The following is a 13734-nucleotide window of genomic DNA, read 5'->3' as shown; positions in this document are numbered from 1 at the left end:
CAAGAATCCAGCACTTGTTTAGTCCACAAGGCTCGATGTCCCAGCAGAGCTTCAGTTTGTGCCAGAATTCCAAAGTAGGCTCTAGTGCCAGTGAAGGAATGGGCTTGCCAGTGAGAGCAAGCAGACAAAGAGCAAAAAATTGCTTCTTCCATGTCCTTTACATAGGCTTCCAGGCTTCCAGAAGAAGGTTTGGCCCAGATTTAAGGTGTATCTTCCCACCTCAAAACCCCGATTAAAAGTCGGTCTTCACACTCCAAGTCATTTATTTAAAAAAAAAAAAAAATCCCTCACAGGTGTGCCCAGCCATTTGGGTTTTACTTAATTCCAGTCAAGTTGACAGCCAAGAATTGTATCACAGCTACTCTAACACTGCTATGAACATGGGGAGAGAAATATTTGATAAATTAGCTAACCTACCTGTTGCTGTGTCCGAATAAATGCCTTAACAACTTAAAAGCAGTAATTTGTTTGGTTTATGGTTTTTAAAGAGTCTGCCCATCATGGTGGGGAAGGCATAATGGGGCAGAACAGTTCACATCATTCAGGCTGGGGAGCTGAGAAAAGGCAATATGAGGGAATGAAGGAAGATATACCCACTAGGGACCGACCTCCTTCAACTAGATGCCACCTCCCAACAGGCCATCACCTTAGGAATTCATCAAAGGGCTGATCCACTGACTAGCCCTCAAGATCTCAGGAAACACCATTACAGACACATCCGGAGTGTGCTTTACCAGTATCCTAGACCTTCCTTAATCCAATCTGACTAACAATTAACCACCAAGGACAGGGCTGGAGGGATGGCTTCGCTCTTAAGAGCACCTGTTGCTCTTGCAGAGGACCCGAGTTTGGTTCCCAGGACCCACATGGTGGCTCACAACCATTTATAACTCCAGTTCAAGGGATCCTGATACCTTCTTAGACACCAGGCATGTACATGGTGCACATACATACATTCAGGCAAAACACTCATCTCATACACATGAAATATATAAATCTAAAAAATTTTTTAAATAATTAACCATTACATTCAAGGTCTTGATTTCAGTTGTCTTGGATACATCCCACAAGCAGACTTAATGGAGCATATGGCAATTCTCTTTTTTGTCATTTGAGGAACTAACATACTGTTTTCCTTCATGATACCGTTTTTACACTGCTATCAATAATGAACAAGGCTTCCAATTTTTAAGCATCCTTAGCAACACTTGCTACTTTCTGGATTTTATTGTTTTGTTATTTTTTTTCTTTTAATATAACAGCCATCCTAATGGATGAGGTTTTCTTTCATCCTGACTTTTATTTGCATTTCTCTAATGATTTATAAAAATGTGCACCTTTTTCATGTGTTTATTTGCCACTGTGTATCCTCTCTAGAAAAATCCTGTCTCAAAAAAAACAAAAAAAAAAAAAGAAAAAAAAAAAAGAAAAAAATCCTTTGCCCATGCTGCGCTTGGTTTTGGTGCTAGAAATAAACTCAGGGCTGTTCAAGAGGTGCAACCACTAGGTTAAATTCTCAACTCACCTATGCCCTTTCAAACTGGGTGTTTCTAATTTGCTGAGCTATAGTTCTTTATATATGATTTGTTCGTACAGTTTGAAGATGATTTTAGTGTTAATCTTTTAACTGAATGTGAGATTAATTAGTGAACATGGCTTGGTAGGGTGTGGACTCAATGCAGTGGAGACCCTCAGGAATATAGGGCCCACCACTTATCCAGGGTACCACAGCTGGGGACGTTTCTGATCCCAAAGTCACTAAGGATAAGGGGCTTCTGAACTACCATGCCTTCAAATTAATCTGTATTAAACTTGGTAAAGCCTCACTTATTTGCACTGTGGATCTTCTGGTGGCCAGGAAACTTGAATTTGGCTCGTATAAGGTCTCAATCACATGTTCCTTATTCCACAACTTGGTGAGGATATACATGAAGACCTGACCAATGGGAGTCCTGGCCACTGTGCCCAAAGGCAACCTGCATGTGTCTGAAGCCTAGGTCAGAGACAGAATTAGATCAGACACATCAATATCCACCAGAAAACTGTCTCCAAGGTCCCTTAGGGCAACACATACAAACAACAGGCTGCACACACTAAAAAGAGGGGCAGCAGCTTAGAGTCAATGCACACTAGGCTCTCATGGGGAAAGGAACCTGACCAGCTTAATTGACTATACCTAGGGTTAATTCTTTAAACTTACAGTACAAATCACCAAATCACCAGCTGCTATCTAGTCCTGAGGTGGTTTTTTTTTTTTTTGGCTTTGTGTGTGTGTGTGTGTGTGTGTGTGTGTGTGTGTGTGTAAGAACATTCCTGATTAAGGATTCAATCTACTTACTAATTCTAAGTCTGTTCAATCGTTTCCTTTTTTTCATGATTCAGTAGTTATACATTTCTAGAACTTTTACAGTTGATCTACATTATCAAATGTGTTACAGCTTTTCTGTTGTGACAGAATACCTAAAACTTGGTAACTTATAAAAGAAAGGTTGATTTTAGCTTACAATTATAAAAAGCAGAAAGTCAAAGAGCATGACCCCAAATCTGTCCATTACTGGTGGGCCTCTCATGATGAAAAGGAGCTCATGGAGAAAAGACGAGATTCCCATGACAAAGACATTCATGAATCATGAAGTCTCTCTTGCCATGACTCTACTAATTCCCAGTAGGCCCCACCTCTCAACAATCATACTGAGGAATTAAAGTGTCTATACCTGGGTCCCTAAAAAGATTTTTTTTAAGTTTTTCTGCATATGAGTATTGTGTCTACATGTATGTCTGTGCACCATGTGCATGCCTACTACCCAAAGAAGCCAGAAAAGGGCAGCAGATCCTCTGGAACTGGAGTTACAGGTTGTTGTGAGCTATCACGTGGGTGCTAGGAACTGAACTTGGTTCTGGAGAGGCTGTCAGTGCTCTTAACCACTGAGCCATCTCTCCAGCCCCCATTTGAACTCTTTAGGGGACACACTCAAATCATAGTTGTCAACACACAACTGTTCATAGCTTTTTCATAAAAAGCACTTTATTCCCTGTGTCCCACCTTATACTGGGAACAGAACCACAGCATTGCCACTGAACTACAACTAGCTTTTTCACTTTTCATCTTGAGACAGGTCTTATTAAGTTACTCAAGCTTATCTTAAACTTACCCTGTAGCCCAGGCTACAATTTTCCTGCATCAATCTCCTGACAGGTTGAAGATATGGGACTGTACTACCAGACCAGGATAAAAATCCTTTACTCCTACAGTCATTATAACAGTCCTTCTTTCATTCCTCAATTATCTGAATCTCTGAGATTTCCTTCTGTGGGGTTTGAATGACAGTGGCCTCCCCAGGCTCATCTATTTGAATTCTTGGTTCACAGCTGGTAGAACTGTTTGAGAAGAAGTAGGAGACGTGGCCTTGTTGGAAGAGGTGTGGCTTTGCTGGAGATGTCACTGGGGGTCTTTGAGATTTCAAAAGTCCCTATCATTCCAGCTGGCTCCTTCTCTCTGCCCCGAATTTGCCATCAGATGTGAGCTCTCAGCTACGGCTCCAGCACCACGCCCGCCTGCGTGCCCGCCTGCGTGCCCGCCTGCGTGCCTGCTGCCATGCTCCCTGCCGTGATGGTCATGCACTCTACTACTCTCTGCGATCATGGACCCCCACACCGAATGTTTTCTTTTATAAGCTGCCTTGGTCATGATGTTTTGTCACAGCAATAGAAAAGTAACTAAGATACTTTTCTTGTTCATCTAGCTAAAAGACCATCAATTTAAATATATCTTTCCAGGGGCCTATAACGATGGCTCAGTGATTAAAGGTACTTGTCACCAAGTCTGATGACCTTAGTTAGATTCTCGGAACCCACATGGTGAAAGGAAAGAACCATTTCCTCAAGTTGTCCTCTGAACTCCACATCTTTTCAAAGAACCAACTCTTGATTTTGTCTACTTCATACTTGCTCTATTTTCTATATTTCATGGTCTCTGCTGTGATCTTTATTACTTCCTTCCTTCTGCGAGTTATGGGTTTAGGTGCTGGAACTACAGATGTGTGACATCATACCGGCTTTATGGTTCTGTATTTTGTTTGTTCTATGTGAACTTTAAAATCAACATGTCTAGCACCAGAAAGAAAACCTTGCTGATATCTTTACTGAAACTACATTAAATTTGTGTTAACTTATGTAGATCCAATGCTTTAAGGATGTTAAGTTATTCTATCCTGGGAAAAGGACTTTGCATTTGATGAAGTCAACTTTTATAACATTTAGCAGTGTCTTAAAGATTATGTTTTAGCCAGCGGTGGTGGCACACACCTTTAATCCCAGCACTTGAGAGGCAGAGGCAGTCGGATCTCAGTGAGTTCAAGGCCATCCAGGTCTACAAATCAAGACCCAGACAACCAGTACTGTTACACTGAGAAACCCTGTCTCGAGGGAAAAAAAAAAATTATGTTTTATGTTTTAAAATTCCTAAATATTTTAATCTTTTTATTTTTACTATAAATGAGACTATCCCCTTCCTTATATAATCTATTTGTCAAACAATTGGTTTTGCATGTCAATTGTACACTGTTATCTTACTAAATTCTCTCTCCTCTGTGTGTGCTGCTTTGGAGACAGTCTCACATAGTCCAGACTGGCCTCAAACTCACCATGTAGCTACGACAACCTTGAATCCAATTCTTAGGCAGCCACATCCGAGTGCTGGGATCGTAGGCATGTACCAAAAGGCCAGGCTAATTCTTTTTTATTTTAGTTACTTTGATTATTATTTATGTGTTCTAAATACATTCCATTATCATCTGCAGCTAATGACAGTGTACTTTTTTATTTTCTAAAATTTGTGCCTCTGAATAATTTCTCTTACCTTATTTCACCGTCTTAAGCTGCCAATACAATATTAAATAACTGGAACTGGTAGGGCATTGAAAGCAGGAATTCAAGGCAAGCCTCAGCTATGTAAAAGTTCAGGGTCAACCTGGGGTGTATGAGATCCTGTCTCAGAAAAACTAAAAGTGCTGGTATGATGGCTAATGTCTTAGGCAGTTAAATCAGGAATACTGCTGTGAGTTTCAGGCCTGCTTTGCCTGAACTACACAGTGAGTTCTAGGTAGTCTGGACTACCACATAAGACCTTGTCTTTAGAGGGAAAAAAAGGAAGGAAGGTGAAAACAGTGTTCTGAACATTTATAGTAAAAGCACTCCAATTTCACACAGACAACCCCAAAGCACGAAGCCAAGGTCAGCTTCTCGCTTCTCTTACTCTACATCTTCATCCTGACAATGAATACTGCAAGCCAGTTCAACAGTGAAAACACCCCAGGCTACTTCTCATTCACAGATAGAGGTGTCCAAATTCCAAATGAAAGCAGACAAAACCTAGCTCTATATAAAACCATGGCCATATTCTGTTGTCTCAGGAATGCAAGGCTAGTTCAGCATTAGAAAATCAACTAAGATAACTCACCACAACACTAGATTACTGAAAGGTTTCCATACCCAGATATTGGGTTTCTCTGCTGATACAATGAATCAGATCAGGCCAAATTAAAAGTCCAGGTTTAATGAGCAAAGCACACCCAGGTGATTCTCAGGGGAAGAAAGCAGGAGAGAAATCATGTGGCTGGTCTAGGGACTGTCTTAAATACCCTGTAGGCATGGTCTGGAGCATCTCCAGGGAAGGAGCCAACCCCTGGTGGGTTTTCTGAAGGGCGGGGTCTGGCAGCTCACAACCATTTGCAACTCTAGTTCCAGGGGATCTGATGCCCTATTCTGTCACCCAAGAGGTACACAGATATGCATGCAGGCAAAACACCCATAAACATAATTTTTTTTTAATTATAAAAAAGGGGGCTGGAGAGATGCCCAGAGGTAAAGAGAACTTGTTGCCCTTACAGAGGATCCATGCTTGATTCCTAGCCCCCACAAAGTGGTTCACAACCATGCATAGCTCCAGTTCTAGATGATTCAAGACCTTCTTCTGACCTCTGGGCACCAAGCATGGATGTGGTGCACATACACACATGCAGGTAAACACACACATAAAATACAATAAAAAATGTAATAAACTCTGAGATGTAAGTAAAATTTACCACTTATAAACAATTTATGAATAATGTAATTTTTAAGACAAAGTGTATGTGTGTGTGTGTGTGTGTGTGTGTGTGTGTATGTGTTGTATTCACAAGTGCATGCATGTGAGTTCGCGTGTGGAGGCCAGAAGTGAACATTAAATGTCTTTTCACTGAACGTGGAGTTCACCAATTTGGCTGGTCTGGCTGGCCAGCAAGCTCCCGTCTCACTTCTGTGATGAGATTACAGGTTTGTGGCACTGGAACTGGCTTTTCTTTGTGGGTTCTGGGGGTCTGAACTTAGGTCTTCATGCTTGTGTAGAAAGCGCTTTACCGAAAGAACCACCCCCCTCACCCAGACACATCTTAGAAACACTATCAACTGCTAGAGTGCAGCTCAGTAGTGATCAAACACTTGCCTGGGGTATACCAGGCCCTAGGTTCAATTCCTAGCACCACACAAAGCAAAAAAGGAAAGAAAATTAACAACAAATATTAATAAAACACAAAAAAGAGCTGGTCATGGTGACATACAACTATAATCCCAGCACTTGGGAAGCAGAGGCAGGGGGATCTCTGAGTTCAAGGCCAGCCTGGTCTACAGATCAAGAGTTCCAGGACAGCCAGGGCTGTTATGGAGAGAAATCCTGTCTGGGGAGGGAAAAAAAGAGTGCTTGCCAACCCAGACCACCTGAGTCAAATCGCCTGACTCCTGTAAGTTGTTCTCTGATGCAAACAGCATGGTACAAGCCCATGCACATACAAATAAAAACTATCAGGAAAATATTTTAATGAGCCAGGCAGTGGTGCTACATGCTTTTATCCCAGCACTTGGGAGGCAGAGGCAGGAGGATCTCTGAGTTGGATGCCAACCTGATCTATAGAGTGAATTCCAGGCAGCCAGGGGTACAGAGAGAAATCCTGTCTCAAACAAAACCAAAAAGACCAAAAAAAAAAAAAAAGAAAGAAAGAAAGAAAGAAAGAAAGAAAGAAAGAAAGAAAGAAAGAAAGAAAGAAAATACTAAAGAGATGGAAAGATGTTATAAATGTAACTGGCATTTTAATGTTTGTTTTGGGTTTTAGGGACAGGGTCTCATCACATAGTCCAAATGGGCCTCCACTTCAGTATGTACCTAAGGAAGACTCCTGATCCTTCTGCCTCCCCTTCCATGTGTGTGACTGGAGGCTTGTGCTGCCGCAGGCAGCTTGTTTCTGTTTTTGAGATGCAGTCTCCATGCAGCTGCACACTCTCCATTCTCCTGTCTTGCTCAATCAAGTGCTGGAGTTCTATAGGTATGAAGCACCACTCCTGGTGGGAGCTGATCTTAACTCTACAGGTAGCCCGAACACTCAGAGGCTTTTAGACACTAATTGTACAGATTATTCATTGGACTCAGTAAGACAGAAAAGGCCTGTGAAATGGCTCAGTCAGTAAAGTGCCTGTGGTGCAAAGATGAGGACCTGATTTCAGAGTTCCAGAACTCACCTAAACAGTTAGGTGTGGTAACGTGCCTCTATAATGCCAGCGCTGGGAGGCTTGCCAATTTAATCGGTAAATTCCAGGTTCAGAGAGAGGCTGTCCCAAACACTAAGATGGAAAACAACTAAAGAAGACATATCTGGCCTGCTTACGCACACACACCCCTGCACAAACACGAACAAGAACACACTCATCCCCGCTCCCCACCAAAGACAAAAGGAAAAGTACAGAAAACAGTGACACCTATATGTCCGTCAACCAAGTTTAAGATGCTACAGCCTGTGCTATTCTCTTTTAAAGGTAAACATTTCGGGGCTGGAGAGATGGCTCAGAGGTTAAGAACACTGGCTGTTCTTCCAAAGGTCCTGAGTTCAATTCCCAGCATGCACATGGTGGCTCACAACCATCTGTAATAAGATCTGGCTCCCTCTTCTGGCCTGCAGGGATACATGCAAACAGAACACTGTATACATTTAAAAAAAAAAAAAAAAAAAAAAAAAGGTAAACATTTCAAAACATATCATTTAAAATGTCTGGGATAGTGGCATGGGCCTGTAACCCCAGCACTTGAGAGGCTGAGGCAGTAATATCAGAAGTCTAAGGTCATCCTCAGCTGCACAAGTTCGAGGCCAGCCTGGACTACAAGAGCCAAAACAACAAAAAATTGGTATCCATTCCTTATCTTGGGAACTAGCATTGAAAGTGGCCTGACAGTGGTGGTGGAACACGTCTTTAAGCACCCACACACACACATACACATGAGAAACAGAGGCAAGTGGATCTCTGAGTTCGAGGCCAGCCTGGTCTACAAGAGTGAGTTCCAGGACAGCCAGGACTACACAGAGAAACCCTGTCTCAAAACTGTCCCCCTCCCCCAAAGTGATTTGACACCTAGAAATTTCATTTCCTTCAAGTAAATTTAAAGCGACCTTCTGACAGAATAGCAGTCAGGCTAACAAAATGTTGATTCAAGCTGGATGTGGTGTTCAGACTAGACATCTCAGGAGCGCCTTTCAAGGTCCATTACAGAACCAATTGATTTTCTACTCCCCAGGCTTCTGACTCTCCGCTGCTCCATCTCGGGATCCCTCAACCAGTCTTTCCTACCCCTGCCCCTTAATGCGGTAGGCATAGGAGCTTTGCGTAGCTGAGGATGGCGCCAGGAACTGTCAGGTAGGAGGCCGGACCATCTCAGCCATCAAACGACCTATGAGCAGGTTGGGGGAGTGGGAAAGCCTGAGGCAGTAGGATATGCTTCCGAGCTGTGCAGGTCTTATTCAAATCTTATTTCTGGCATCCAAGCCCACAAGGTCTGAGCCTCGGATTCTCGACGTCTAAAACCGGGGCGATTCAATTTCCCCTCCTCTAAAGTCTCGGGAAAACGTGTTGATGAGGGGTCGTTGCAGCCTTAGACACACTCCGGGATGAGATCATTTCTCGCGTGTGACAGACAAAAAGCAAGATCCTGGACCTTAAGGAATGTGTGGACAGCAAGACTCAAGCCTCGGCCGCCTGACACGGCCTTTTCTGGGGCTCCGGGGTTCTTCTCCCCACTGGGCTTCTCGCCACCAGCGAGGCTACGAGGCACTGGGGCGGACTAGGGGAATGGCCGAGGCCTCCGGCTCCGGGCCGAGCCGGGGGGAGCCGGTGACCCGGCGGAGGCACCGCAGCCCCGAGTTCGCGGAACTCACCTCACTCGGGCTCACGCCGCGCCAGGCTGAATCACTATCCAAACTCCGCGCGCCGCCAGGGCCCTCCGGCGCCCCGCTCCGCTCGCTTCGCGCCGCAAGAAGGATGGTCCTGATTGGACGAGCCCTGAAGGGACTAACCAATACCGTGGCCCCTGGCAGTTGGCCCCGCCCTTTAGAGCCGCTGGGGCGGGATCACCCGAGCACATACTCCCAAAGCCCAATTAGAAGCCAGCTGGTGGGTCAGGTGACTGTGGCAAACCTACCGGGCTTCCGGCGCTAGTAAGGTTTTGTTTTTGTGGGGTTTTGTTTGTTTGTTTTCCTAGTGTTGGGGGAAAAGCACCTGGAGCCCAATCTCTGACATGATAGGAATTTTCTGGTGTTTGGAGGCACCTGAGACTCGCCAGTTCCCATAAGCCAAGCGAAGTGTCTGTGTTCCTTCTCTTGGATCTGATCCTCCGTTCTTGTGAGATTTCGGCGGTCTTCCACGGCTGTTACTGATGAGGAACTGGGGTCTCGAGCTCCGATGCTTCAAGGGAAATGCACAGTGTCTGAGTGCGAAGCTTCAGTTCGAGCGGATAGGTGCCACTAAGAATGTGGCCCTTGGGGCTGGAAAGATGGCTCAGCGGCTAAGAGCACTGACTGCTCTGCCAGAGGACAGGATTCAATTCCCAGCCGCCACATGGTATCTCACAACCATCTCTAACTCCAGGATCCATCACCCTTACACAGACATACATACAGGCAAAACACCAATACGATGTTAATAAAAGAGATGCGGCCCTGGGTGATGCCTGATGTTCTAGTTTTGTAATGTTTAGTGTTTTTGAGATGGGACCAGGTTGACCTCAAACCTCCCACTAACTGTATAGCAGAAGACTTGAACTCCTGATCCACCTACCTCCACTTCCCAAGGACTAAGATTACAGCCTTGTTCCACCATGCTGGGCTCTTCTGAAACTCTCTTCCCACCCTGTCTTCTGTCCTTACCCTCTTATAAGGAGTAAATTCTGCCTTTAATCCCAGCACTCGGGAGGCAGAGGCAGGCGGATCTCTGTGAGTTCAAGGCCAGTCTGGGCTACAGAGTGAGCTCCAGGAAAGGCGCAAAGCTACACAGAGAAACCCTGTCTTGAACCCCCCCCCCCAAAAAGAAAGAAACACTATGCCTATCTGGGCTGGAGAGATGGCTCCGTGGTTAAGAGCACTGGCTGCTATCCCAGAGGACCCAGATTCAATTCCCAGCACCCATATGACAGCTCACAACTGTCTGTAACTCTAGTTCCAGGAGATCTGACACCCTCACACCAATGCATATAAAATAAAATTAAATAAATTATTAAAAAAACAGTCATACAATAGTCTCCTAGAGGCCCTTCTTTGTGATAAACTAAGAAGAAATTTGGTTTTGTTTGGCAGCACCACATCGTGAACCTAAAGCCTCCTGTGTGATAAACAAATGCTCTACCAGTGAGCTATATACATCCCCAACCTCGCCTCTCCCCACCCCCAGTTTTGATATTTTTATTACATTTATTCATTCATTCATTTGTTTGTTTGTTCATTTGTTTTGTTTATGTGTGTAGGGGCGTGTGCATAGCACATCAAGCAGGTAGAGGTCAGAGGACAACTCTCCTTCTACCATGTGGGACCCAGGGATCAAACTCAGGTCATCCAGTTTGGCAGCAAATGCCTATGCCTGCTGAACTATCTTTTTTTGAGAGTCTCATGTAGCCCAGGCTGGCCTTGAACTGCTGATCCTCCTTTCTTTACTTCTTGACTGCTAGGATTATAGACACATGCCACTACACTCACCTCCCAACCCTTTACATTTTTGTTTGTTGAAGACAGGGTCTCACTAAGTTGCCCAAAGTAGACTTGAATTCACACTATATTCAGGCATGCCTTGAAATTTCTTTCTTTTGGGTTTTTGTTATTGTTGTTTTTATATGTTTTTGAGACAGGGTTTCTCGTGTAACCCTGGCTGTCCTGGAACTTGCTCTGTAGACCAGGTTGGCCTTGAACTCAGAGATCTGCCTGCCTCTGCCTCCTGAGTGCTGGGATTAAAGGTGTGGACCATTACCACCCAGCTATGCATTGAAATTTCACTGCCTTTGCCTTCCAAGAAGCAGGCCTGAATCACCAGGCCCCAATAACTGAGCAGTTCTTCAATACCAAAATGGCAAAACACGCAGAATAGAGATAAGGACAAGATAAGAACAATCTACCAAAGGAACAGAACCAACAACCCTAAGGGCCAAGACGCGAGTGTGGTGCTCACAATGTCATAAGGGAGCTCAGCTGAAATGCTCATGTGTTGAGTTCTCCTTTATGTTTACCTTCAATGCAATCACTGTCCCCAGTCAAGCCACTGTGCTAGACAGCCCAGAATAAATACCACTCAGAGGAGAGGAGGAGGACATGTAAGTTAATGTTCACACTAACACTGCAAGCTGACTGTAGTGGTGTGTGCTTGTAACCGAAACACTAGAGAAGCAGAGGCAGGAGGATCTCCAGTTAGAGGTCAGCCTGAGGAACACAGCCGGACCCTGTCTCAAAACAAAACAGTAACAACCCAAGTCAGGCCATGTGCTAGCTCAGGTTGTGGTTTCACAGGAGAGATGCGCCTGCAGATGTGGAGGACCAGGGAGGCTGCAGTGAAGGTGTCCTGAGGATGGAGGGTAAGGCCAGGAAAACGGGAGGGTGACTGCTGCTCAGTGGTACAAGCTTCGTGTGGATGAGGCTCTGGATTCCATCTCCAGCGCAGCCCCCCCCCCATCCCCTCACACACACACCCAAAATAAGCCTCAGTAAACTACAAAGTCCACAAGGCACCTTCGATAAAATGCAAGAAAATGGAGGTTAGTGATAAACGACACGGGAAAGGAAAGGGGACCTCATCTGAGTTTGGATTCGATCTTGAGGTCAGTGGACATTGTTGGGAGGATTTGAGAGGAGACTGGCTGCTGAGAGCTTGCCTGGTAATAGGGGGCAGGGTTTGCACCTACATGTTCCGGGTCTCAACCAACCTTGAATTTTTGTTTTGTGTTGTTTTTCAAGACAGGGTTTCTCTGTGTACCCTGGATGTCCTGGAACTCTCTCTGTAGATCAGGCTGACCTCCAACTCACAGAGATCAGCCTGCTTCTGCTTCCCAAGTCCTGGGACTGAAGGTGTGCACCACCATGATCAAATTGAATTTTTATTCTATGCTTTTTTTTTTCTATGAATGACACTTTATTCAGTCATTTTCTTCACAACTGAAACTCTGGGAATTCAAAATTAACATCTTTGCCTGTGAGCTTCTTATACACACCAGAAAAAGTTTCAACCTTGTGCTCCACGTTGTTCTGCTGGGCTTTGTCTAAATGAACCTTTAGGAGCCAGCTGCCATCCGGTTTCACGCGGATCCTCTTCCCCACAATCTCACTTGGGAAGACCAAGTCCTCGAGGATGGCGTCGTGCACTGCAGTGAGGGTGCGGCTTCTGGGGCACTTCCGCTTATTTTTCGTGCGGCTTTTCCGAGTTGGCTTGGGCAGAATCCTCCTCTGAGCAATGAAGACCACATGCTTCCCACTGAACTTTTTCTCCAATTCACGAACCAGCCGGACTTGGATTTTCTGGAAAGACTTCAGCTGAGGAACTGGTACAAAAATTATGATAGCTTTCTGGCCACCACCAACTTCAATTTCCTTGACTGCAGTGATGTTCAGTTCCTGCAGCTGCGCCTTGAGATTGGAGTTCATCTCCAGCTCGAGCAGCGCCTGGGAGAAGCCAGACTCGAACTCGTCCGGCTTCTCGCCATTGTGCTTCACGATCTTGGCGCTCGAGCTGAACATGGCTCGTCCTTACGGAGTGCCGGCTTAGAAAGAGTTATTCTATGTTTTTTAAACAGCATTTACAGCTGAGTATGGTGGGTTGTACCTGTACTCCCAGAATTTGAGAGTCTGAGGCAGGAGAATTGCCACAAGTTTGAGACCACCTTAGACCATGAGACATGGTGGTGAATGAGACCATGTCACAAAACAAAACAGCAGCAACAAAGCCTCCAACCCTCCAAATTGTATTAAGTATTGCAATTTAGAGATGATTTTGAATTATACTGTAGGGCTGGGAATGATGCTCAATGGTAGAGCACTTGCCTAGAATGCAGGGTATGCGGTGGGGGACCGGCACCCATATTGTATACTCTAAGAAGAGAAATTAGTATCTTTATTAATAATTAATAATACCACTATTGTCAGTAACTACAAAGGGAAGAGGGGGTGTTTGTCACCCTTGCACTGTGACCGGTAGATATAAAGATGGCTGTGATAGTCATTGACATTTTGTATATCCATGGGGCAAAAGTTCTTTACCTTGGAGGGGACAATTTTTAGGTAATGGTAAAGAACTTTTGCCTCATAAATGGGGAAGTGAAACTACCTGGTGACCAAGCATCTTATGCTAAGACAGTCGCCAGAAGATGGCCAAAAGTGTAGACTTCTGAGCCTGCCCTTTAAGAGAAAC

The 13734-nt window shown here is 44.7% G+C and overlaps 2 protein-coding genes and 1 non-coding gene across 3 annotated transcripts in view; all 3 read right to left on the bottom strand.

Moving 5' to 3' along the window:
* The window catches only part of Blm (BLM RecQ like helicase), an 88129-nt gene extending 78810 nt beyond the window's left edge, over positions 1-9319 (bottom strand). The window contains exon 1 of the mRNA XM_059272372.1: positions 9234-9319. The gene's annotated coding sequence lies outside the window, so the exon portion shown is untranslated. The remainder of the gene's footprint in view (positions 1-9233) is intronic.
* LOC131903195 (small nucleolar RNA SNORA70) lies at positions 2041-2176 on the bottom strand. The gene has a single exon (XR_009377444.1). It is a non-coding gene; the product is annotated as a small nucleolar RNA SNORA70 (small nucleolar RNA).
* A 3119-nt stretch (positions 9320-12438) lies between the features above and the next one.
* On the bottom strand, positions 12439-13092 carry LOC131902274 (small ribosomal subunit protein eS7-like). The gene has a single exon (XM_059253299.1). It carries the CDS (start codon positions 13062-13064, stop codon positions 12480-12482), a length of 585 nt encoding a protein of 194 aa, XP_059109282.1. The 5' UTR covers positions 13065-13092; the 3' UTR covers positions 12439-12479.
* Positions 13093-13734: the final 642 nt, after the last annotated feature.

Source organism: Peromyscus eremicus, chromosome 1 (assembly GCF_949786415.1).
Source record: "Peromyscus eremicus chromosome 1, PerEre_H2_v1, whole genome shotgun sequence".
In the NCBI taxonomy this organism is placed as follows: domain Eukaryota; kingdom Metazoa; phylum Chordata; class Mammalia; order Rodentia; family Cricetidae; genus Peromyscus; species Peromyscus eremicus.
This window is presented reverse-complemented; position numbering and strand designations above follow the sequence as displayed.

What these genes read in the sequence shown, in the direction of transcription:
- LOC131902274 (XM_059253299.1), bottom strand. Translation starts at nt 13,064, where the DNA reads ATGTTCAGCTCGAGCGCCAAGATCGTGAAGCACAATGGCGAGAAGCCG.